Source organism: Toxotes jaculatrix, chromosome 18, assembly GCF_017976425.1.
Source record: "Toxotes jaculatrix isolate fToxJac2 chromosome 18, fToxJac2.pri, whole genome shotgun sequence".
Taxonomy (NCBI): domain Eukaryota; kingdom Metazoa; phylum Chordata; class Actinopteri; family Toxotidae; genus Toxotes; species Toxotes jaculatrix.
The window spans coordinates 8,159,466-8,186,220 of NC_054411.1; the positions used below are offsets into that span (position 1 = coordinate 8,159,466).

General features: G+C 42.8%; 1 protein-coding gene across 5 annotated transcripts; it reads right to left on the reverse strand.

Annotated features, from left to right (window-relative positions):
• On the reverse strand, nt 1-26,586 carry dnm2a (dynamin 2a). Of its 5 annotated transcripts, none has more exons than XM_041062761.1 (21): nt 26,426-26,586; nt 20,570-20,643; nt 20,176-20,325; nt 19,155-19,358; nt 18,833-18,931; nt 18,583-18,743; nt 18,342-18,484; nt 18,026-18,161; nt 17,824-17,891; nt 16,998-17,136; nt 14,915-15,001; nt 13,505-13,575; nt 12,227-12,278; nt 11,196-11,207; nt 8,627-8,737; nt 6,722-6,831; nt 6,462-6,573; nt 6,146-6,310; nt 5,414-5,637; nt 4,821-5,084; nt 1-1,076 (listed from the first exon to the last, which is right to left on the reverse strand). In XM_041062761.1, exons 1-21 carry the CDS (start codon nt 26,584-26,586, stop codon nt 1,046-1,048), a joined length of 2,574 nt encoding a protein of 857 aa, XP_040918695.1. In that variant the 3' UTR covers nt 1-1,045. The 5 variants fall into 5 exon arrangements, with proteins under 5 accessions (XP_040918695.1, XP_040918697.1, XP_040918693.1 ...); XM_041062763.1 differs by lacking the exons at nt 1-1,076; nt 11,196-11,207 and adding exons at nt 2,089-4,503; nt 10,954-10,986; XM_041062759.1 differs by lacking the exon at nt 1-1,076 and adding an exon at nt 2,089-4,503.
• Between the last annotated feature and the right edge of the window lie 169 nt (nt 26,587-26,755).

Here is a 26,755-nt window from a genome sequence, read left to right on the forward strand (position 1 = left end):
TGTTCTCACTGGAATGTTGTTTTATTGAATTTGATATATTACATTTTACATCCACATTTATTACTCTAGCCTATTCTTTAGCAGATCAGAAGCTATAACCAAGCAAAATTATATCAGAAACCTCACCTCCTAAAACAAGTACATAGAAAAAGGCAGTTTTTTTTTTTTTACTAAGCCTCAAGCTGTTTAAAAAAACAAAAACAAAACTAAAATATTTACTATGATAAAAAGACAAAGACATGCAGTCCCCCGATCACTTTCTGGAGGTTAAATAGGCAGGAAGCAGTGAAGCCATGCAAATGGCAAGTTAGTTTTAATTCTCTTTGCCATGATCTGTTTGACGCAATTGCACTTTGTGGTAAAAACATACATAAAAGCAGCAGACATGACCTATTGTGTTTTCAAATCACTTCCACTATTTTTTTTACACCATTGTGGAACTGAGTGGGACATCTCTTCCTTCCTCAGCCAGCGAGAACATGTTCTGTCATATATCATATTCAGTGGTAACACTCCACCACTTGAAAGGCATTTTTCTTGTCATCACAGAAGAGGTGCTACAAAAATAAATTCTCACGCTGAACTGTTCATGTCTTGGTTCCGTATCTGGTAATTTATCTGTCAAAGTTAAATCATTCTGTATCGCAGATTGAAGTTTTTGTTGAAATTTATAATCAACAGTCTTCTGGGAAATTGTGCGGTATAAAATAGGGAATGAGAGATATCTGCATTGGATTTATGTGTGAAATTGCGAAATTATGTGTGCAGCTTTGCTCTAACCATTTGTGGAAACACTAAAATTTTCTAGTGCACAGAACTATTTAAGACATTCACTACAGGAAAATTAACTTACTTTGGTTTAAAGTTGGATGCCTCAGTACTTAATGTATATTTTACTGACAGTACCAGACTACTTATGTGGGCCTGTTAACATCATTGTTGGGGGTTTTTGAGTGACCTGAAAATAAGATATGTAGTTCTTCTGTAGTCCTGCTGTTGTCTGAGATTGAAGTCATTTCGTGTCCACTGCAGGCCGAGGTCGAGGTCACCACTGGTTTCGACGGGGAGCCGGGCGCCTGTTCAGGAACAATCAACCAACATTAATCTCTTAACCTTGTGACATGAACTCTTGACAGGTAACACTACAGCAGAGGTGTCCAAACTGTTCCACAAAGGGCCGTGTGGCAGGTTTTTGTTCCAACCAATCAAGAGCAAACAGTTTGACCAATCAACTGTCTGAAGACTGAGATCAATTGATTAAATGAGTCAAGTCTGGTGTGCTGCTGCTTGGTTGGAACAAAAACCTGCAGCCACACGGCCCTTTGTGGAACAGTTTGGACACCTCTGCACTACATGATCCAGTCATTAGAACAGGGGCATTTGAATGAGACAATCCCTGTTAGTGAGAAGGCTTAGAGACATCATCCTCCTCTTTCCACTCTGGAGAGTATGATTAGACACACTTATACTTGATGCAGTGACTCAGAGAATTACATTTAGGCAAAATGATACTGGGGGAGACAAAACCGTTTTATAGATGTTTGGTAAAAAAAAAAAAAAGGGGTAAACTCTATGTACAGTGCCTATAAAAACACTCAACCCCCTTGTAAGTTTATTCCACTTTCACCAGCTCTGCCCTATGCTTAATTGTTGTACAATACAGTTTTACATTGGCATTAGAAGGTCTTTTCCTGTTGTTCAGTGTCAAACGACACACATTAAATCAGCACTGATTAAATGCTGTAACAAAACATCCAAGGTGGAAGAATTCTTTTTGTAGGCACTGAGAATGTTGATTTAGTCCAAATACACAGAACAAAAGTCAATTACTATGACTACTGATTGTTTTTCTTCATCACTTTACATAACGTGAAAACGCATGTGCTGATTAACGGTGATCATTGTTTGAGCGATGCGTCTCTGCAGCAGACGGCCTGCCAGTACAAGGTTGCCATAGGAACATGTATTGGTTTAGATGTAGAAAGGCAAGTGAGGAGAGAAAACACAGGAGGGGGCTCTACGTTATCTGAGATGGAGAGTGAGAGTGGATCACACAGGACACAAGGAGACACCAACCACCAGAGCCAGTCCCTTTATTGTACACAACACCTCTTTATTTACTCTCCTTTCTAAATTAGTTCATTTTGTTTATTCAAATCAATTAATTGCTACAGAGGCACTTGACAAGGCTTTGCAAAACAAAAAGAAAAGAAATTTTTGCAAGTTGGTTTCCAACCCCTTCTACCAGATCCAGAAAGGGAAGGGAAAGAGGAAGGAGGCAGGGTACAACCTAATGTATCACAGGGCATTTACAGTCCTTGCTTCTCAAAGGCAGGCTGAAGTGACAGGCACAAGGGAATTGGCCAATAAGAAATGAATGAACCAAACTTTGTGAACCAGGGAAAGATCTAATGTGAAGGCTTTTCAATCTGAAGATTCAGGGCTGTTTTCTTAGAACATTTTAGCTTCTGGCACTGTCACTGAAAGCCAGACCTGCAGAGAAATGCACTGGGAGAAAAAGCACATTCTGTCTCAAGAGTCTGTGGTTTGGGAAATTCTATACAGCTTCTTTGTCTTGTCATACTGCCTGATTAAGTTTCTATCCTCTGTAGTGAGAATGGAGAACAGTCTAGACAGCTTCTCATGACAGGATGTGCCTTCATTCACCACAACTCCCACCACCCGCTCACCACCTCTACTGATCAAACCAAAAACAGAAAACATCCCAACATCACTCCCCACCTGACCGGTTTTCCCCTTAATACCGAAAAATGTTCCAGAAAAATTGGTTTTAAATGGTCAAAGAGCAATCAAAAGATCATTATCAAATAATCACAGCTGTATAAGTTCAGCCCCAAGTGCCCTCCCAACACACAACATGTTTAGACAGTAGCAGAACCCCAAATAACAGTCCAGTTGAATCTGGGAGGCTGAGTAGCATTTAGTTATACAGAGCTGACACAACTGCAGCCCAAAACATCAAAAGAAATAACAAATGCCCAGGTTATAAATAATGCATCAGAAGATGACCAATCTTTTTTTTCCCCTACATCCAAAGCTAATGAAATGACAGTGTTAGTGCTCCCGGTAAAGACACCTACAGCTGCATTTTAACATGTTGGGCGTTGGTTATAATAGCACGTTTTTGTGATCATCCCTGCGATTAAATGAAATACAAGTGCTAATTCCCCAGTCTAGCCCAGCTATATACAATGATATTTTTAATGCATGGAAGCAGAACTGAAAGCAATAATAAATGTCCAGAAAGAGATGTGCCAAATCCTCAATGCTAAATACCATCTTTGTACTCGAAATCACAGATCCGTCCTTATCGACACCCCCCCCCCCACCGCTTCACTGAGTTTTATCCTCTCTGAGAGGGAACTGTACTGTGTGCTCCGTTCTATATGAATCAGCTAATCCAGGAATGAACAAAGTCTAACCAAAGGCTGAAGGCCTCATTGGGGATCGACTGAGACTAAAGGGATTTAAATTCATGGCTTGAACAACTCAGAATTAGAGGAGAGAACGCTTCCTCTCCTGGGTTTTTGTGCATAGTGTCCTGCATCCCGTTATGTGTGGCTTGCTATAAGACTAGATGGTTAGAAGTGCTTGGATCATATAGGTCAGTCTGGCTGATGTCTTTTCATTGGGGAAGGATATTTTACAGAGGGGGAACTGAAGCTACTCTCTCAGTCTCGTGCCGCCCTGCCATGTGTCTTTTTATGCTTTGTTTTTGCTGAGATTGGGATTTCGTTTTTAAAGCTACATTTATGACGGTCATTAAAAAGGACAAAGTCACTCAAATAAAATAACATGGGAAAAAAAAATGTAATCGACACCACCAAAATAATAACAGTGATAATGAGCTATTGTTTCTCAGTATGAAATCAGTTTGGAAATGAAAACCCAGTAAAACATTAACAACAGGTTTAAGTGTGTATATTACACAGTGATCTAGACTTGGGCGTCAGGGCCAATCTAAAAAGGTGGAGGGAGGGGAGAGGAAAGCCAGCCTGTAACAGTTATTAAGTTATTTAGTGGGCAGCTCCAGGAATCTTGTCAGAGGAAATAAACCAGTTATTACAGTTAAAAAAAAAAAGCTCTTGGACTAAATTTGATACATCATCTCCAACTGATAGAAGCTAACGCATCCCACTGATGAGCTGTGTATTTATTTTGTATTACACAATTTCCACAGCAGTCAAATGCAATATTCAAGTGGTTAAGGGCTTTCTTTCGTTCATGTGCACTGATAAAGACGGTATTAGCAGCTTATTAACATTGCTTGAACAGACATGTATACGGCTGGACGATGCACTTTATGCACCGCTATGAGTTGGCCCCTCCCCTCGAGCCCCTGCCCTGCAGTGTGCAGATACACACACCCACACACAAACACACACACATGGGTGGGCTTGGCCACAGGTCTAGTCTAGCAGGGAGGGCTCAGCAGGGCGGATAATGGTGGGCCGGTGAGAAGGAGCGCCGGGGGGTCTTCGGCTGCAACGAGGAGAGAAGATACAGAACAAGGAGTGAGACGTTCTCACAAAGGGAAAGTGGAGAAACCAAAACAACCCGACAGAGAGGAGATAGGGAAGGTGAGGACAGAGGGAGAGTGAGAGAGAGAACTAAGAGTGAGAGGAGAGTGAATGCAAAGAGGTGATATTAAATACAGAGATGGGGAAACTGGTGTGTGTGAGAAATCACACAAACGATGCCTGTGACTCTTCAAAGACAGAAGATGATGTTAGTGACAAAAAAAAAATTACACAATAAACACAAAACACTGGTGTCCACATCGTCAAAGAAAGTCATACCTGGGTACACCTGGTGGGACACGGGCTGGCCGGGAGGGGATCTGTGGGGGTGCACTGAAGGGATCCTGGCTGCTGTTGAAGGCATTGATGGGCTGGCCTGGGCGAGAGGGAATTGGTGGTGCACCGAAGGCAGGAGAGGGGTTGAGTGGAGCTCCAAAGGCAGGGGAAGGGTTCAAGGGTGGTCCTGGTGTTGGGCCCCGAACAGCAGCCGGGCGGCTGGGTGGCTGGGCCGTTGAAGGAGGCGGCCTACGTTGAGGGGTTGGACTAAGAGGAGAATATGAGAAAATGAAGCACATACTGTGATATTCGCATAAACTGTCTGATTGATTCTCCTCTAGAGGTGGAGGTAGGAGAGTTGTATCTGTTGTTTGATCCTCTTGTTTGAAATAAGATAGATTGCAAATTCAGGATGCTGGGCATAACACTACAAGGTGAAAGATTCGTTTCTTTTTCATTTTTTAAAATATTTCATATGAAAATTGTGCTCACTGTGCAAAATTGGGTGTCTCATTATCTCATCTCATCTTTCTGCATTTTCCAGATGTTTCCAGCTTCCACCCAAAGCTCATCTAAATTCTGGTTACCCCTCTCACCTGGCTTCTTGGATCCAGGTGTCATTGACGGGTGGGGGCACTGGGGTGGAGATAGTGTTGGCGCTGATGTCACCAATGATGTGCAGCGCCTCCTTGAGCGCATGATACATGCGCAACATTTCGTCTCTGCGCTGGGCCTGGTCAGCTGACTCCTCCATCAAGCTGTTCTGATCCCCAGATGAGTAGAGGTAGGCCAGCAGCTCTGAGTGGATGAAATCCTTTGCCTAAATGGAAGTTTAGATTATTAAAGCACAAGATAGGGGCAACTTGCGCTGATTAACAATGAGAATGTGAAGCAGCAGTAGACAAATGGGAAACAATCACAATGTTCAGACACTGGAAAATATGGCTGAAAGAAGTGAAGAGCTAGGGACGGAAAAGGAACGGACTAATTAACCACAAGAGATAAACAGTTTATAGATTGGAGATACTTGCAAAATCTTGGCAAAGGAGATGCTAAGTGGACAGTGGTGCAAATATTGGTTGAACGTGTGTGTGTGTGTGTGTGTTGCATTGCTGGAACACATCAAGTGAGCTCACTACAATAATAAAACATAATAAATGGACAGGGGCCAAGTCGCTGTGCGCACGCATCATAAACTCGAACTAAAGACTATTCCTCAAAAATTTGTGGTACAATGACATTTAGGCCTAACTAAGAGGCGGCTCATGCAATCTGAGCTCAGTTTACTGGTTTAATCGGGTGCTTTGACAACTTTTATAGAAACGCACACTGCTGATCATGAGATGCATGATGGTCTTGGGCACGAGGTCTCTGATGGATTTGTTGATGATGCCGATGTAGGAATCCACCAGGTTGCGGATGGTTTCCACCTGTCGCTCTAACTGAGGGTCCATGGAGAATGTGTCTACAGGAGCAGCCTCTTCGTTCTCCGGCTGACAAGAAGAACAACACACACAGGAAGCAAAGGTGAGGTATAAATATAATCATACATACAGTACCAGTGAAACACAGAGGTGCATGTGTTAATGACCAATGTTAACTAGTTCACAGCTTTGAAAGACACACAAAGTAGCACCCACATACCTGGTCCTTCTCGGGATAAACTCCTGCCCTGAGGAAGGATGCTTTCCAGCTGTCCACATCCTCTTGAGAATCACAGGCCAGTTCTATTTGGCGAAGATCCTTATACACGTTCCTGCTCAGATAAACAATAGAAAAACACAAGTGCTTGTGAGTGTGTAGGCTAACCCAGGACACATAGATGTACATGCACACAAAAATAAGGTCGATGTTCACTCAGACTGGTCGAAAAACATATCTTCAGCAAACAACATAACCCTGACCTTTGTTCTGTGTTGAAGATTGCGAAGATGTGCTTTGTGGACATAAAGCCTTTCTCCACATCTCTGATCTTCAGATTATCCAAAGGCAGCATATACTTCTTTTCTTTTTCCTAACATGAGACACACAAAAGTATTTTGTATTTACAGCAGACACACAATGGAAAAAAAACCCTGAAACCTGTAACATGTAACAGAAAGAAGTTACTTCTTCACAAAGTGAGCTTCTGTTTGTATTTTGGTAATGCAGGAGAAAGCAGAGGACAGCAGTTCTGACACTTCTCCACCAATGAGCAGATACAATGGAATGCATTTCCTCTGTGTGGATGACCACCAAGCTGGTGAGATGGAGAAATCTATGATGACGAGGAGGAGGAGGAGAAGAGGAGGAAGAGGAGGAGCATAAGGGAGTTCTGGGGGGGGATGGGGTGCCAGCTTTCACTGCTGAGCAGAGACATCTGGAAGCATTTACGTCGGCACTAACACAGAGAGAGGCGCAGGCCCAACAGTTACATCACTCACAGTTCCCCACAATCCCCCACCCCTGCCACACACACAAACCCGCACGCACACACAAAAAGGGCCAAAAACTTAACTGCACGTGCAAAGACAAACAAACACGCATGAGCCTGAACGGACTGAACAAACACACATCGTAGGATTTGGGTGTGTGCATAAACACACACACTCATACAGACATGACCAACAGCCCAATCACTAAAAGATACAAGAGGACTCATGTGGACAAGCGCCTACAGACATGCACACTTTTACACACACAAACACACAACCCTCCCCCACCCCCACCCACCCCCCACCCCTCGGCCCCCGTAACCCAGTACGATTTCCTGCGAATTCCAAAGTCAGATCCCGGCTGGAACATTTCAGCCCGCCTGCCACGTCAGTTTGCCTCCACCATCCTCCCTCTCTACTTTCTTTCTTTCTTTTCGCTTTTTCGCAAAAGGCGACCGACATGAAAATGTACCGTTTCTAGTTGGGGTTTGGGCACACTGAGGCCACGGGACTGGAGTTAATCTTAAGCAATGGTTTGTAGTGATATCTTTTATTGGTCTTTTTATTTTGCAGAGGAATGGATATGACTGAGGCCTTGGGAAGAAGATCATACGGTAAGTAAGTATATTATAATGCTATTTCTGCATATCATGCATTTATGCTCACTGGAGGCAAATTTTAGTTTAGTTTAATCAGTGAATTTATGATCAGTAAAACTAGACCATTTGATTTTAGATCACGTAACCTTTATCCATCAGTGCATGTGTACTGAATGTTACTCTCCCAGTCCTTGAATAGAACCTTTGAAAAGGTCTAATATAAACAAACTGGAGAGCTAAGTTAGCTGAGTGTTCACTTACTGTAGTTAATTAGTCATGTCTAGATTTATTTACCCGAATCAGTTGAAAGTAATGTTATAAAGATGATATTTTTCATGTTAAGTTTTATTTATCAATATAAAGTAAAGAAGCATTGTGGTATTTCAGCAGTATTGGTCCCTGTCAAATGTGCAATTATTCCACTGAGGTAATGTTTGCTCTCTGTGCCCTCTGTACTACTGTCCTAGGGTAGCGACCTGCAGCTGCAATGACCTCAGGGTCCTTCCTCCCATCAGAGTCCTAACCCCCCCGTCTGCCCAGTGTTCAGACTACCTGTTCATCAGGCTACAGCTGAACAGTAGTCTGCACATTGGTTAGGCTGGGCTGGGACGCACACACCTCCAACCACAGTGGGTGATGACTCCAAATCTCCAAGTGGAATAGTTTATCCCAACTGTGCCAAACATAGTGTGTGTGTGTGTGTGTGTAATACAGTAGTGCTGTGCCATCTCATCTTAGCTAGCCATATCCCAGTGTGTCCAGTGAAAAGCAGCACTGGAACTGAAATTCCTCTCACCTCCTCATCTTTGTACCAGGACAGGGACTCAGCGGTCAGGACAAACCAGTACTCCTTGGATCCTCCCTTCATGATGCTGATGTTGATGGTTAGCCAGCCTTTCCTGATCACCTGCACAGCAAGGAAAATGTGTGGAAGAAAGAGAAGGGTGGTAGGGAGAGAGGGGTACCAGGAGGATGGAGGAAAACAGCTTTATCAATCAGGCTTATGCACTGGTGACACAAGGACCCCATTAATACTGGGAGTTGGCCGACGCTAGTAAAACCTTACCTGCTTACCTGCTAGGTCTCTGTGAATTTGGTTGGGGATTTTTTTTAATCCTTTTTACCATAATATTAAACACTTTTGCATCTGAGTCAGAAATTACTTAAATATGCACTACAACACAGAAGCATGGATTAAATCTGAAACTTGATAGTAATATGGCTAAATGTATACAAAAGCATCAGGAGGATTCTTCACTGAAGAAGGATGTATTCCTTATTCTTTTTCAGTCAACAGAAAAGAAATCTTTAAAATCAACAAACAGGACCAGATGGTGTCCAGACCATGCTAGCCTCAACACAGAGTGTAAGACCAAGGGTCGACGGTGGTATGTTAGTGCTAGCAAGTTAGTAAAAGCTAGACTATGTTATGCCGGTTAAAAAAGAGCAGGGTTAGTGGGTTAATTAGACTTAGCTATATGTGTGTATGTGTGTGTGTGTGTGTGGGGGGGGGGGGGGGGTACATGGATAAGTACAAGATGGGGAGAGATGAACGTTAAAGACAGGGGTAAAGGAGGAGAAAAGAACTGCAATTAAATGGAGAAGTTAGTAGACTGACAGAGAGGGTTCATGGAGGGACAGAAATCTAAACAGCAAAGTGAAAGTGGAGAGATGGAGAGGGAGGAAATACATCAGACCGAGAGGCCGGGTTGAGTGAACCACTCTAGGGAAAATAAGCCGTGAATTTTGGAGGAGCCCTCTTTGCTACTCTCTCTCCATTTTTTTTTTAAAAAGACTCCCATGTATTTCAAGTACAATGGGGGAAACTATCTGTGAAAAATGTGCTCTCATGCTAAGAAAAGCTAAGTGGAAATGTCAGTTTCAAAGCCTGCTTTAGACCTCTCTCCTGAACTCCCTCTTCATCCAGCAGAGGACTGGAGTGAGTTATGGAGAAAAAAAAAAAGGTTCATTAGCTCAAAAGTGCCAACATAAACATGGGAGAGGAGGCAAGAGCGTAGAAGCTAAACTGGTAGTTTGCCTTGGCGAGGAAATAACTTCTCAGGAACAAGGAGTTTTAATCCCCTGTATTCAAGTCAGTTAGAAATGTTATAACCAAATTGATATTAAGAAAGAGGAAATGACAAGATGTGAGAGTGTTTCAGATGAGATGCTTTTGATGTGATGCTTTTTGTTTCACTTTTTGTGCCAGTGGTAGACAACTGTGAGGTATAAGGTTCACTCCATTTCTGTACATGAAAGTGATGCTATGGTAAATTAAAGGTGTTAGATTACGTCTGAGATTTACTGAGGATTCAAAGCAAAGAAATTAAAAATGATTAGAATGAAACATGCTCTTTTAAATTTGTTTGGATGGCCAGTAAATTACGACTTTTGATTAAAACAGTGAAATACAACCCAAAGCCATGACCAGTCACCATATTAAAAAATAAGCAATTTTGATCATCTCTGAATACAAAAATTAGAGACTTGGAGAAAAGTGAGGGGTTTTTTTTGTAACAAAGACAAATTGGATATGAATGTACTTCCAACAGGAAAGTATTTTAACATGCATTTAAACTAGAAAAGGAGAAGAAAAAAACACTAGAAATCAAAGACAATTTCAAAGAATCATATAGTTTATGTGTTTTGTGGTTGCTGATTTGATCGCTCCCCATTCCCTCCCCATTTTGTCCCCAGTGATGTTTAGGATGATTCTCACAAGGCAAACTTTTGAGTCACCATGCACGAGGCAGCAGCAGAGGTATAAAACCAGAGACAAGTCAGAACTGATGCCGTCCACAGTCGCTGGTGGAAGATTTGCTATCTCCCTGTGGTTTTCTCACTGAAAACACATAGCGATGCTACAAAACAATCTTTGTCAAACAATCGCGGGGATGAAATTAATCATATCTTGTTTAAAATATTTGGCGGAAAAACAGTCAAATGTTAGTAGCAACCCAGATGTGTCTGATTAAAGACAATTACTGTCATATTATGATGAAACCAAGAATTATGAGAGAAAATGTGCCGAGTGTTACTGTAAAGACAGTCCAAATTACTGGCAACTGCGTGCTGACGCTCGAATTGTAACTGATATCAGTTTCATCAGTATGGAGACTCTACCTTCTCCTCGTGGACCTCTCCCAGTCCGCCAAGCTGCAGAGGAGTAGAACAACTTATTATGGTGAAAAGCATTGACTCCTGCATTTTCAGGAGTCGACTGTTTCTCCTGTTATCTCACAGCAGTCTGTCTTTTCCACCCTAACCATTTTGGCTGACCTGTGTGTGGATGGCCTCAGTCCCTCTGTGTGGCCTACCACTGCTGCCCCCTGGCAGGGTGTGGTTTAAATCTGTGGGGTACTTACCAGAATCTCACCCTGCAGTAATAGGAAGGTGGGGAGGGGGGGGGGGGGGGGGGGTTAAAGCAAAGGGGGAGTCGTGTAAAATCATAGCAAAAGAAATGAGAAAGCAAGCAAGCAAAGGTGGGGGACAGACAAGAAGTAGGAGGAAGGGGAGAGGAAAAAAGGGTGATAGGTGGAGGGTTGGAAGGAAAGAAGAGGTTGAAAAAAAGGTGGGCAAAACGGTAAGAATGACAGGTTTGAGGGAGGAAAAATAGGAGGAAACAGGAAATCCATAAGACAACCAGAGAAAGACAAGTTGAAGAGAGGAAGAGGAGAGAGGAAAAAGACAGAAAAGAGAGAGCAAGAGACAGAGAGAGAGAGAGACAGAGCAAGAGAGTTACATGCAATTAGAATTACTTCAAGTATACCACAATTTGGTTATGTCATATTTGTTGTTCAGTTGATAGGTGCGAGGTCCATGCACATTCTGAATTTCAATACAAAAGATGCTTGTGAGTTAATGGGACGGCAACAAAACAATCAACATAATTCTGTGATTAATTGTTTCTTTGCTGTGGAGCAACATGCCTGGGTCACATGCAAACAGCAATTAATAATAGCCATGGAAACAAATGCTCATTTCAGAAAAGCAGGGAAACAGGGTCTTCTTTAAGTTCACTTCGCCAACTCTCCCCTCACTGAGACTGCAATCTCTAAAGCCGATTAGCAGCATTATAATCGTGTTTGAAGATCTTACAAACACACTAAAATTCAACAAACTTGTTTAAATGTCAGTCTGAATAAAACAGAAGAGGACAAGTACCAGCTTTAAAACACTGTGGACAAAAGACTGGGTACAGTCAGCAGTTAAAATATTGCACAGGGGAGGTACTGTTAACAGTTAGGTCAAGACAGATTAAAGGCTGTGGGCCAAATCATTGCTGGAGTCAGTTATATTCCTATGGTTGATTAATAGGCTGGTAATGGGAGGCATCAGTCAAAGGAGATTAAATCTGGGATTGGTGAAAAGGCCAGAGCTGGGGGATAAAATGTACCTGGTTGGGTATGGCCCTCTTCTTGTTTGCAGCTGTGTTCCTCTGCTGGGCGCTGTCATTACACAGAGACGGAGAGATAAGACAATAAATATAGATGACAGCACACCGAACACAACCTGTTTAAAATATTCACACTCAATATTCATGTGCCACTTATGTTTCAGTAACATTCTATTTTTTCCAACATTATGTTTGATGATGTTTTATAGCCTTTATTATTTAAAGTAAATAAGCTGTCTGGTTTTAGATAAGTGCAAATTCCAAAATAAGTGCAACTGTCTCTCACAAACATACTGCCACACAACCCTACATCCTCTCTGTCAGCCCACCTGTTGTTGCCGTACCCTGGGGGGCTACCATCATCCAGCCTTCTGTAGTCAAGACTGAAAGTGACGTCATGAGAACCGTTAAACAGCCCTGGCTTACCTCTGACACATTACAGCAATCCATTTGCCATGCAGAGGCTCGGCATAAACCCTCACACACGCACACAGGGAGGTTTGCTTTGTTACTCAGTCAATGGCACGACCCACACAGAGGCAGGGAGCTCCACTCCATTCCACTACATGCTACTCTAGCTGCTACAACACAGGACTACGTGAATTCAACCACGGACTCAAAACCGCTTAGAGATATAGCACAAAAAAAAAAACAGTAAGTGCTTTGCAGTGTGCAAATGAGTTTCCAGTTATCAACAGCAGCTACAAGTGAAAGCAGTAAGACACTGTCACTGCACTGTCATCTGATACAGTAAACATTCTTTCTAGTGACAGTCAAACAGCCTGCAGCAGAGAGGAAGTTTATATGTCGTTTATAGGTCAATCAAGCATGCTTGATTGACCTTGTTTGAAGGGGAATTGTTGCATGCAGGGGGGAAGGGTTGGTAACTAATGCAACCTTCATCACTACGTCAGAGAGAAACATGCTCTGATGTGTCTGGACTGGCTGGATCATTAATTATCATGCTACATCACACTGATGCACCACAGCTTTTACAGCATGTGGCTAATTATAAGAAACACTTTGATTCAGTGTAGCAGTGAAGTGGTGGTGATTCTGTTAAGTTTCTGAGACGGCAGCTGGGTTCCACACATATTGATGGCTGAGAGTTATGGGATTACAGGGCTTTCCCTCTGTAAACCTACATAATCACAGGTACACCGCAGATAACAGGCAACATGTAGTTAATCGGGATAACAATGCCGGTGCTGAGACTGGGGTCCCCGGCAACAAGCTGTAAATCAGGCTAGAAAAGGTGGGGGTAGAAGGGGTACATACTTAGCAAAGCCTATGAAGTCCTCATGGTTGGTGTTGATGTAGGACAGCTCAATGTCAATCAGCAGCAGAACCTTAATTAGAAGATAATCATGATTAAAATGGAGAGGTCTCAATCAGACACCACTTACAGGAAGTCTCACTTCTGATATTTCACACTTGTGAAATGAACAAAAATAGCCCTGAGAGAGATAATGTGTAAAACTAAACATAGCTGTACCAATATCTCCTACCAAACCGATATAATCAGTGCTGCAAATTGCAAATGTGGTGGAGCTGAAGATATGATTTTACTCAAAAGTTTCGCTTCATTCAACCTGACTCACTTCCTGCCTGGCAGAGCTGTTACCAAACCGAGAACTCTCATTAGTCTTGGTTGGTATGGAATTAATGATGGTTACAAGGCTTCTCCATCCTGACAAGAACAAAGTTCTGAAATCACTTTTTCGAAGGGAAGAATGGTATGTTTTGTCTTATTTACATACTGAAAGTAGGAAACACCACTGTTCAGACTGAGGTCATAGATGTCTGATTAATTCCTCTTCTTGTTATGCCTTGAAATGCTTGAGTGATCTGTAATTTTATAGCTGGAAACTGCTGCTGTGTTATCTTTCACAGGACTTTGCTGTGTTGATGGAAGGACAGTGCTGTCAAAACTGTCCACGTAAACCTGAAACAAACTGAATAAATCATAGCATAACCACTTTTCTATCATGATCTTTAATTGTGCTTAGCTGTGCTTTATTGTAATAAAAGTGTTTTATTGAAACTGTATCAGAGAATAGAAAAAGCAGATAAGAATCTGACCAGATCAAACATCACTCAGACAAAAACCTACAGAACTGAGTAACTTGGTTCCTAGAAATAGCACTTTCAAGGTCATCCAAGGCCTTATTTAATTTTCTTAAATTTGCAAACTTGTATGTAGTTTCGAGGCTTATAGAAAACTTTGAATATGAATTCAAAAGCAAATAAACGTTTATCACTGAATGAAATCAATGATTCTGGGACGATGCAGTAAAATTACACAAAACTTAATCTAATAATATATTTTACAGTTTATAATGTTTTTGACAGCTGCTAGAGAAAGTGCATCTGATGCTTGGGAGGATCATACCATGCACATGTTTTTTGTCCTATTGTTGCAGATGGAAGATCAACAGATGCAGAAACTGACAATCCCAGATGACACGACACTCATTATGAAAGATAGAGGTGGGTGTTAAAGAGTCAAATTCATCTAAGGTTACATCTTAATACATTCCCCTTCCCCAATTAAACGATAACTCTGGAGCTGTGACTTTTTCAAAAACTAACCCTAACTGTATTTTTTCCTGTATATAGAAAAGGTTAACATCAAAGGCTGACCTGAGTGAGAACCATGGATCTATTTAATCAACTTATGCAACTCACCTGGTCCTTGGTCTTCCCTTCTCTCTCTCTGACGTGGGTGGTGACAATCCTCTCAGTTTCCTCTCTCAGTCTGGGGTAAGAATTGAGCTGAAAAGAAACACAACACACAACTGCAGCACTGAACGGAAACACACACACACACACACACTTACATGTGAGCTTGAGCTTAGTAAGACTTACCAATAAGTATCAGAGAGAAACAGGTGTGAGAAATGAGAGTAAGTAAAGAACAAAGAAAAGGGAAAGAGAGAGTCAAGTGACATTTCAGTGCCACAAATAACAACTACAAACCAACACGCACACAATCACTTTAAATACATAGTGATCGTCTGTTCTACAAGGTGGTAAGGCATTTACTATCAGCCAGGGATGACCTCATGAAAAAAGAATCAATGTGGTATAGTTAGCCATTGTCTTAATCATGCAATGTTTTTAGTATATCAAAAGGTAAATGGATTATAATTGAAAGGAACAGACCAATGTCCAAATCTGAAGACATTTCAATACAATACAACTGTCATCTCTAGCTGATGATAAAGTTTTGGTAGTATTTCAGATTAGTGAAGACTGGATGAGAAGGGAGAAGTGAAAGAATAACGTGAGGCAGAGGTAAACCTGAGAGACAGAGGGGAAGGATGGCTGGGTTCTGAGTTTATGTTGAATTACTTCATGGAGTGATGTGCCCTTCTCTGTCCACAAGGTGGCAGTGAAGCGCCGTTGCTATGGAAACACTTTCATTCAAGCTGCCACTGCACCCACAGAGACCGTGGGCTATTAGTATCATCTCACCCCTGTCACATCACTCCCCTTCCATCCGCTTCAACAGATAGCAGAATGTCAGTCTGCCACGTGGGTCAGTGAGGGAGCGTGGCTGGGCTCCGCTCTGCCCAGAATGACAGAGCAGGCAGGGTCTTGAGGAAGGATAGGGGGAGGATGAAATGTGGAGGTGGGGGAACAAACAAATGCTTTAATGAGCTGATGCTGAGATCAAACACCATGTGTGGGAGCTGGCTGGAGGAAATTTTAAGTTGTGCTTAAAATTTCAGACGTGATTTGTAAGTTGATGCTCAGTCTGAATGCTATGGGGAACACCAGAAACGGGTTGGGGTGGGACATTACACACATTTGAAGCAGTGAGCACGGATGGTGTAGTGGCAAGGGTTGGGTCTGATTTTACTGGGGTGACCATTGTACTGGGATGACAGACATACATATTTATAGAGAAAAGGAACCCCTTGTCTTTTCATGCTATCATCCCAGCAGCTTTATCCCTGGTTACCTTAACGGCACACTTCATGACGAGTGCGGTGAGTTCGCACACCACAAGGTCCACACATTTGAGGCTGGGCTCTTTGAGTTTGAGGATCTGCTTTTTGACTATCGCCTCGAAAGCCAGGTCAGGGGTGAAGAGCCCCGTTCTGAAGGGTCATGTGGTCAGAATGCATTTGGTTGTGGTGGCAGAGATACAGGGATAGGCAGACATTAAGAAAAGAGAGAAAGAGGACAGACATGAAGGAGAAAGAGAAGAAATAAAAAGACAAAAAGTCTTTGTTCAGTTAGTCATTTCTAGTTGTTGCCAGACAAATCAAGCAGTGGAGAAGGACAAGCCACAGGTTTTTCACATCCTCATCCCTGAATAGCCACTTCCTCTAAAGCAAGGTCAATATGGTAGAGTCTGAAAACACCTCAAATTCTAGACCAAATTAAGGCTAACAGCCCCCGCTCATGTTTTACTAGCTATGTGTACTGAGCTGTGAGCCCTGCAGCTTGTCCAGGAGAGACCAGAGATGCTCAGACAGGTTGAGTCCCTGAAACATCTCATATCCACGACGACACGTCACCCGTCACAACACTCCACAACACGACAGCGCTGCCTGCACACAGGGCACGGAGGGCTGGGCTGGGCTGAGGGCACAAACTGCACAGAACATCTCTCTCTTTCAATGCAAGAACTAAACTGATCCGTAGAGATGCTGCAGGAAGCAGCCAGCTACATTCTGTGTCAGCGTACCCTCTGCCACACCCACGGTTGCCCCTGCCCTATGTTTTGGCTCGGTCGGGAGATGCTGGACACCTGCAGTACCTTGTTGGTGCACTGCCTGACTGTGTTGATGAGCTCCTGAATGACCAGATCGATACATTTGAGACATGGCGTTTTCAGCTTAACGATCTGCTTTTTCACGATGACCTCAAACGCCAGGTCTGGAGTGAACAGCCCCGTTCTGAGGATTCACAGAGAAACAGAGGCACAGCGGCAGACAGATGGAACAATTAACAGACATGTAGGCCGAAAAAAAAAAACCAAACAGATGAATCAACAGATGATTGGGTACACAAAAAGACAACGGGTGACTGGAAAGATATGAGGTTAAGGAGAAAGGAAAGGAAACAGAAAATTAACATAATGACAACAACTACATGGGGATTAAAGATAAAGCGCCAAAGATGGCCAGGTGTAAATGTAATTATGCTCACAGCCACAAATGAGGTATGACAGACAGAGTATCAATGAGGGACACATGACAACAAACACGTGGTGGACAGATGCATGTAACACAAAACCTCACAATAATTGAATGTTCAGCAGACAGAAACAGAAAAGGAGTGGGTGGTGTTGCAGTGAAGAGATAAGGGGATAGGAAGAACAGTGAGGGAAAGTAGAATAGAGAAAATATTCACATACAGAAGAAGACACTTTATGAATACACCACACTTTTAGTCTGTGATGGCAAGGCTTGATTATAAATACTTAAATTATCGTAGAATAAAAGCTTTGATGAAGGGAGAAACGCGAAGCATGTGGGTGCAGGAGTATTTCATGTTAAAACAGAATACAGGTGTCTATTGAGTTCTGTGGGTGTCTGCTCTGGAAGAGGGATACGTCTTTTTTTTGTCTCTGCTACACTTGCCTGACGCCATGGACGTTCTTGATTGCGTGACTGATTTCTCGCCTTAGCTCCTTCTCATCAAACACAATCTGGAGGACAAGGGTAGAACATGCAAATGATAATTTAGAAACTCTAACAGTTCAATCTTTGCGAAGACTCTACATTGTACTTTCAAATCATTATATAACACCCAACGTGTCACTACTCTTGATGGAGAACTAACCTTGACCAGTTCGAAGGGGAAGCGTTCGTGGAAGATGCGGTTGATCTTGGCGCCACCTGAAAGCTCGTTGGTGTCCACCTGGTCGCCGGAGCCTTCAATGCACTTCTCAAAGTCCACACCAAATTGCTGCACCATCCTTGCAAAGGTGAAGCACAAAAGACATGAGGTTAATGGCTAATCAACACGCTACACACAGAATAAAAGTATTAGTCTATATTTTTAAGACTGAGAGTCAAATCTCTGTCTCTGGCACAGCTGCTGTAAATACTACATGTTTGTGGTATTTTTGTGAGGAGCGATTTTCAGATGCACTCACTGCAACAAGGCCTTGGTCTTGCGTGTTGGGTCATCTGGACGGAAGTTCTTGTACTCCTCCACCTCCTTCTCCAGGGAGAGGAGCTGGCTCTGCAGCTTACTGCGCAGACCAGGCAGGGTGTCTCTGATGTGGTTGGTCAATTGCTAGAGACAAACAGAGGAAGTAGAATTAATGACATTGGAGGGAGGAAATTACATTTTCCAGCTGAAAATTATACATAAATAGATAGTACAAAGGAGACCTGGTTGAGGGCCTTTTGTAGATGTGGCGTGCCCATACGCTCTGCCATGTGTCTGTAGGCAGGGTGGGACAGGAAGAACTTCCTCTCTGCAGCCAGCGCTGCGCGAATGTCCTTCTTCCCATCAATGTCTTTCTGACTGCGGTTCACCACACCAACGTAGCCTGCACACAGCAACACATACAGTCACTCCAGAGTCACAGGTAAAACCTGGAAAGGTGTCTTTGTGTGTGTGTGGGGGGACAATCCTCACCTCTACGCAGTGGCAGCAGTTTATTTTCAAGAATGTCCTTTGCATCAGTCCCTTCATCCATCAGGTCCAGTTTTGTTATAACACCAATGGTACGCAGACCTGCACAAAATTATAAACCATAACTGCATCACTTCACACACCTCTCACCATCTTTCACTACTTGCATCATTTCATGTAAAACAGAATACTACAGAAGATTAAATGAGAGGTAATGGATATAATAAGATGAAATATTTAACATGTAATGCCATTTTTTTCAGTTTCATGGGAGTTTATGGGCATGCTCTCTGACCCCCAAACAACTTGAAAGCTTCATACTTACCCTGTGGGTCCACCTCCTTGGCGATCTTCAGAGCATCTGAGTTGGCCAGGTCAGTGTTGGCAGGAGTGACAGCCAGGATCAGACAACTCTCCTTGGTGATGAACTGCATCAGCATCTCCCTGATCTGGTGCTCGATGTCGGCGGGCTGGTCTCCGACGGCAACCTTAGTCATTCCCGGGAGGTCAATCAGGGTCAGGTTCAGCACTAAACCACAAAAATGAGAGATGCAAGTAAGTTGTTCCATCCCTTTCCTACACATATCTCAACAATACATTGTTAGTCATCTAGGTAATGTGTTTCCATCACCTAAGCTGTTTATTTTCATTTAGCCTTTTTAATTTGACATGTCATTAACTTGACACGGCATTTGAATGGAAATTCAGGCAGTTGTTGAATGCGATATGGATGAAATAAATGTTTGGTTAATCAAGAGCATTCTCAATGAAAGGGCAATCACTGTGTGGAGAACACACACAGCCTATTCATAGTGTTGTTTATATGTTCTTTTACATGACAATCTGAAGTTAAATACAGTCCTGTGTTTTTATCCAAGTGTCAACTTCATTTTCCTTCTTATTCATAAAAACATCAGCAGACATCAACACTATCAGCCTCAAAACAAAAAAAAAGTTAATGGGTGTGTGTGGTGGGAGGGGAAGCTTTCATCTCACGAACAAGACACTTGAGTAGGCAGACTTTTGCTGTTGTAAAACTCAGTCTAATTTGCATTTTACCTCATAAAAAATGAACACCCTCTGATGTCTTATTACTTACACGTGTTAAATTTACTGAAAGTAATAAACATGAAAATGTCAAAATTTGACTGCGATGGCTCCAACACAGAGATGAATAGATGTTTGTGACAGCAATTCAGTGAATGTGTTAGAACATCACAGAAGCAACTTTTAACTTTTTAACTTTTTCTGCTGTCTTACAAGGGTCTTGTTTTGTAAACAGCTCGAAAATCTTGGTTGGCTGTTTGTATGTATGTGTGTTTTACAATGGGGCTTGTGTCCATTACCGTGTGGGGAGTAGACTCTCAGGTTAATTGGGACTGGAGAGATGCCTTTGTTGGAGCCTGTTATCCTGTCTGTCTCCGCCTCAATTTCCGCCCGCACTTCATCAAAATCGACAAACTTCTTCCCTTTGCAGTGCAGAAATTCAGCATATTCTACACAAATGGGGACAAGGTGACAGTTAGGACGGTAGGGTAGACGGAGAGAAAAGGACAAAGAGGAGGAAATAGCGAGGAAGAGAGAGAAAAGAGAATATTAAATTAAAGAGATGAAGGTAGCAAATAGCAGACAGGGTGCTTAGCTTGAGGCAGTGTGACAGAGAGGCCATACGCAGGGCAATGATAAAAGGAGACAGGGATGTGGCTGTGCATCCCTGTCCCTGTGGACCAGCACACTCACCTGCTTTATTGTTGACCAGCTGCAAAATGAGAGGTCTGCGGGTAACAATGCCTGATCCTCGTGGAAGAAAGTCCCTAAATGAGAGAGGGAGAAAAATAAACACCAGAATAGTCAGGAGTAAAAAAAAAAGGATGAAACATGTTGGGTAAAATGAGGGCAGTTTAGGAAGAGTTTGGGAAGATTGACAAAGCAACAGAGAAAGAAAGAAAAAAGAGTAAGAGATGGGGAGAATGTTCAATTATTCATTACACTCAATGTCCATTTCCTCGCAGCGTGCCCTCTAGTAAATTGATGGGCACAGGGGAATTTCACGCCTCCACTTTGTCTCACAACAAATCAAATGTGACAAAGTCATTTTCTCTCATCATTAGAGCTTTAAAGATCAATTCACACACGCCCACTCTTGGTGTTCTGGGGAAAATCCACCCTAAAATAGAATTCGCAGATGTTACATGTACACTATTCTACACTTCAGTTCACTTTTAGTTTATGTTTTTAAACAAGTCTCTCCTTAAACTGAAACAGACTGTAATGATAATGTCATGTAAGGACAAATCCTACAGCTACTCCACAGATAATGAATAATGGAACAACTCCTAGGACACTCTGACAGCACCAGTGGTGATTTTACTGGGATATGAATACATTTCTTCATTCACAGCTGAACGGCTCACATTCAGATGACACTCATTTTGATCTAATGTCTCAAACAAAACCGACGGGACCACAGACTCAATATCAACAGACCAACTACAAAGTGTCATTTCATGTCATCATTAGTTTTGACAAAGAGATCTCTTATTTGGGAAGAAAGCTATCCGTGTTTGTAAAGACTGATTTTACAGATCAAAGCGTCTGGAGAAACACAGTAAGAATTCTGTTTTAAGGTGGATTTATGTTTGCAATGATTCTGTAACGTGGTGTTTTTCGATAGATGGACTTGTTCTGTGCTGAGCAATTAAGTTTCTCGATTTACTGCCTATTTAAAGGACGGGCGAGGCCCATGGTTTCAGCTGGCCTCCCTTAGCTTTTGTGTGAACCCAGGCTGTGTCAACACAAGGGTTGTCACCTATAATAACAGCATAGCCACAACAGCCTCAGGCCTGACACTTGACGCTGTTTTGCTGTGTGTTTTCGACTACAAACTTAAATCATGCTTCTTAATTGAACAAGGTGGTGCTTTGCCCAAAGCATGAGATGACAGTAAACAAACAACATCAAGTGCTATCAGTGCACACCTCCTGTGCACCCCCTTCTGGCGTATTGAGACACAAGCCTACAGGAAACAATGAGAATTTTTTCACAGTTGGCTTGTTTGTTGCTCGTGAAGTGACATGGTACCTGAGGAATTTATCACAACGAGCTCAAAGTTGCTTAGTCAGCCCTCAGATGAGGCTCCTCCACCCAATCTTGTGCACTGCCCTCCCATTTCAGAAGGCCCCTCTGCTGCTCTGCAAACATGCTACATCTGGTGGTAATCACCAGCCCCGGCCCTGGAACAATCTTAGCAGGGCTGAGTGTGTCACTAACCCACATTCTCCCTTTTCTCCCTACAGCCAGACCTACAAGCCTGAGGGACTATGGCGGTGATCAGCCTGCCTGCTGACTTCAGACTGGAAGCAATATGGCAGCCACAGGACAGGGGAAAAGAGAGAAGCTGCCACACTACATACTGCCTCCTATTCCTAGGTTGTGTTCCTGTGGTGAAACAGTGGGGAACATTCTGGATGTTCCTTGCATCAGCAAAAATCAACAGGTCTGTGGTTCAGCACTGCTGCTGTGTCATGCAGGCATTTGTCCACATGGGCAGCAGTATGGAAAGCCCTGGATGAGGAATGGGAGCATGGGAGGGAGGGAGATAAAAAAAAAACAAAGCCACTATAGGCTGAGGGAAAGGACAGATAAATTAGACTGATTGTGGAGAATGCTGTTAATGTATTAATGTGTCTCTCCAGTTACAGGAGACTCTCGCTGGATTTTTAGCAGTCAAATGCTGCCTCACTGGCTCAACAAGTGGCTACTGGTAAGCAATCAATTCACAGCAATAACATAAAGCACAAATAAAGGTTAGGTGAAACACACATACTAAGAAGCTGTTTGTTTAAAATGCTCTTGTGCAGAGAGATAACATGAGGACAGAATTGAACAAGTCGGTCTTCATAGACAGAATTGGATAAACAGCAGTGGCATATTGAAAAGAAGCAAGGGGCCAGGATTCCATTATTGATGCTCTGTAAATGATAGACGAGGCTGAGCAGATTGTGTATCATTTCATGCATTATGGATGGCCGAGCAAAGAGCATCAGTCTGTGAGCCTCCCTCCCTCCAACACAAGAGAAAGCAAAGGGAAGAGAGAGTAGAGCAGGGAGAGAGCAAGAGAGCCAACTCCCCTCCCCCTGCCAGCCTGCCCCAATAGACTCTGCCTATTACAAACAGGCAGAGCAACTCTGATGAGCCATAGCCCACAGCTGATCCTCCTTTTCCTCCAGTCTACAGAGGCCTGGCAGGGGTTTCCAAACATGGGAACCGGTGTGTGAAACTCTTAGGTCATAGTATGGTCTCACTGGAGGGTGTAGTATACAGAAATGTGTTTGTGGTTAGGTGGGACACAACCCACGGGTCTATGGTGTGGCAACGAACGTATAATTTCGGCTACCCGCATACCCGCACCACAGCCTGTCACTGTGGGTATGAAGAGGCATCACTAGGCAGCAAAGCCTCTTCAAGCACTTCCAAAATCCAACTGCTTAGTGGAAAATCCCTTCTCTCTCTGCCACTCAGCTGTTTGTACTTCTTCCTCACAGGGATGTCCATGGTGCTACACACACACACATCTAAACTTGCAGACATTTCTATTCAAATTCCTTTATATAGCTATGCAGCCATCAGAGAGTAAGTCTGCTGCTACAAAAGTGGCATGGAATTAGAGCAAGGCTGTCACATTTAATTCTTTGTCAAGGTCAAACCAATTTTAATAATGATCTGGTACAGCTTACAACAACTGTTGAAACACTTCAAAAACTCCTGGTTTCTCAGGACTCTACTTGTCACAGATCTGATAACAACCTCCACCCAGGCCAGCTTGCAGAGCTAGATATGACGTCTCTCCTCTGAGACAATGATAATGAATTCTAAACTGAAAGTAAATTGTAACTTGGAACTGATGCAGGTATTTGACTGTGGAAAAGCCAGAAAAATAGCACTGAAGAGTTAAGCTAAATGAAATTCAGCATAAATAAGTTTACTAAAATCAAGTTCTTGCCTCTAGTAACAATTACTTTCATCATCTTGTAAACTTTCATTCGTCTTGTTTTCTATTCTTTTGGTGTCATTTAACAAGTTCATTAAGTGTAGACCAGTCGGGAGATTCTAACAAGCACTAAAGTGTACTTGTAGCAGTGGGTGGAGAAAGATAAGTGCTGGCTTATCTTTTATGATATCCATCCTGGACCTTTTCCATAGTGGATATTTTGACTTGTCATAGAAACAGCACAGGTATAAGGAACAACAACGATGATGGTTCTGGTCTATTTAACTGCATCAGCAAGCCATGCCAGTAAAGCAGCAGGTTATCGTTATTGTTAGTTATACAGGCATCTGTCCTTAGAAAGGTCTATTAAATCTCAAACACAGTTACCATAATGTACAGCTGATTTTAGAGAATATAATGTAATTAGTGTGTGTTTGTAGGTTGCCTTGACACAAACCTAAACAAGACAAAGACACATACACACCCACATCCCTACCCAAAGACAGAAACATTCACAAATCCGTGAGGCTGTTGAGCCAGCATGATTTGATTAGCTTCTGTCCAGCAAAGTATGCAGACCAGCCAGCCAATATGTGCTAGTCTCCATGAACAAACCTGGAGAGAACACAACCGCAAATCACATCAATAAGATGGGTCACACAGGAGAGCGAGCAATCTCAACCTCACGAGACCTACTAGAGCTGAAAATAAAAACTGTAACCAGTGAGAGACAGTAACTACATAGCTAATATGGTCCAGCCCTAATTTCCCCTTTCACTCCATCACAACCAGGAAATGTAAAGCAGAAACTCAATGTGCATGGTGATGAGAGTGCAATGAGAAACAGAAGCAGCACTAAGTGACTGCATTTCTATTGTCATTGGTGCCGCAGAAAGGGAAAGAGGGATTATTTTAATGCCTGGGGACACAGAGTTGAAGCCAGCGCTTCACACACAACTACTACTCACCAAAGAGTAGTAGTTAAAAAAAAAAAAAAAAAAACTTCAGCCACAGGAGAAACCACAGAGACAGTGACAAGTAGCTCAGCATTCATGGTTAAAGCCTTTTGTCACCAGAGAGACTTCTCCATTCAATTATCTTACAACACTTAACACTCATAGTTTTTTGCAACAGATGACATGGTAAAGGGTTTAGGTATTGGCCACTCCTGAGCTCAAACAAACCCTTAGATCAACAATGAGTCACCTCTACATGAACACGCCTGTTGCTATAGAGATGTGCAGCTTGCGACCTTGCAGCTATGAGTTTGACTTCTACTGTTCCACCTTGTTGTCCCTCAAGTTCACCTGCACGGCAGCAACAGGCATAAAGAGTAGCTGTTGTACTTTGTATTGTACAAAAACTATGGTAAACACTTAAGTGTACCACTCACATACTTCATAAGAGGATGAGACTGCACATGTTGTCATGCCACGGCATATCAGTAAAGTGCTTGTGTAACTTTTCAGCAAATGGATGTACGTCAGTTCTGTCAACAAGCAGAAAGTGGAAGGCCAGCACAGGTGTGAATCTGAGGTCACCATGAAATGTTTCATGTTAATTACAGCTGATATGTGTCAAGTGCTCTCACAGCGCAAAGTCCCACTCATCTGAATTAATGTGCACTGAGTGGCAGTCTAATCTGCATGTGTGTTCTTGCCTGACAGCAGTTACGACATGCTCTTGCAAGTGTGTTTATAGCGAAAGGCCTGTCTGCATGCCATCTTAATAGCCAATGTACTTCCTCTTCTCTGTCGGCTGGCCTGTGTGTGATTGTTTGATCACTGTGTGGGTTGGGTTACAGACACTCAGTGTCTCTCTGTGGAATGGAAACCCGCTAAACAAGCTCCTTTAGAGCGTGCTTGTTTTGTTTCTTTATCTGCAGGGTGATCTCACAATGCTGATGTGAGATAGGGCAACAGGACCAGCCTGTCGAGGAACGCTTTAGCTTAACCATCACACTACAGAGAATGGAGAGACTTCAAGCCTGTTTCCTTCATTTTTAAAAAGCAGCAACAAAAGAGCAAAAGAGGAAGATGATAAAGGAAGCTGTGTCTGCTAAATACGTAAGCTTGCAGTGGTTGAAATTTTTACTTGCTGCATCATATAAAAAGGCACTGAAGATAAATTCAGCTGCAAAAATCTGCATCCCCAAAGAAAGGAGGTGACTCATTCTACCTCCACTGCTTTACTCTACTGGATTTCCAAATAACAAATTTATAGTCCCGCATCCAAAAGAGCAAGCATGCTAAACAAGCAAGAAACTCTCATGTGATCCAATAAAATTCAAATCAACAGCTGCGAGCTGCAGACCAAATAACAATTACTGGTACAATCGCTGGTTTGCCACGTAAAGGGCGTATCTACGTCAAGTTGTTGAACCCGCAACCACGACCAAGGCAGCTTTACGACACTAACTTAAGATCGACGTTACGTACCGGTAGAGTACCTAACGTTAGCTTTGCTTTATGGGGAATGTCATTTCCACACCCACCGTGGCTGCTGGACAACGGAAAACACAGTTTGAAAATGCCACACCAGATTACCTATATAAATATGAGATCGTTGTAAAGCTTAACTTCATTAGCTTAACCATACTCACTCACCTGCCAACAAAATTTTCCAAGACTGAGCTTTTTCCAGCGCTCTGTCCACCGACCACAGCAATCTGGGGAAGGTCTAAATTGCAACTCTGGCCAATGGAGCTGAAAGCGTCTTGGAGCTTGTTGATCAGGGGAATCAGGTCTTCCATGCCCCGGTTCCCCATGGCTTCGTTAGCTCGGAGAGCCCCCTCAACACAACACAGACCGGAGACTAACGCTAGCCGCGCTAACTAGCTAGGTAATGTTAGCTTAGCAGCAAGGTGCTCTCGGGTTACTCTGTTGAGTTCCGCCGCTTCAAACAGCTTGGGCTTTTACTCTCTCTTGAACACTTGA

Bases quoted from the DNA above. Each gene is read 5' to 3' on its own strand.
- dnm2a (XM_041062763.1), bottom strand. From the start codon at position 26,586: ATGGGGAACCGGGGCATGGAAGACCTGATTCCCCTGATCAACAAGCTC. The intron at 12,279-13,504 runs GTATGTACCCCT...GTGTAATGACAG, and splicing joins GACTTCATAGGCTTTGCTAA to CGCCCAGCAGAGGAACACAG. The intron at 6,574-6,721 runs GTCAGGGTTATG...TTATCTGAGCAG, and splicing joins ATCTTCAACACAGAACAAAG to GAACGTGTATAAGGATCTTC.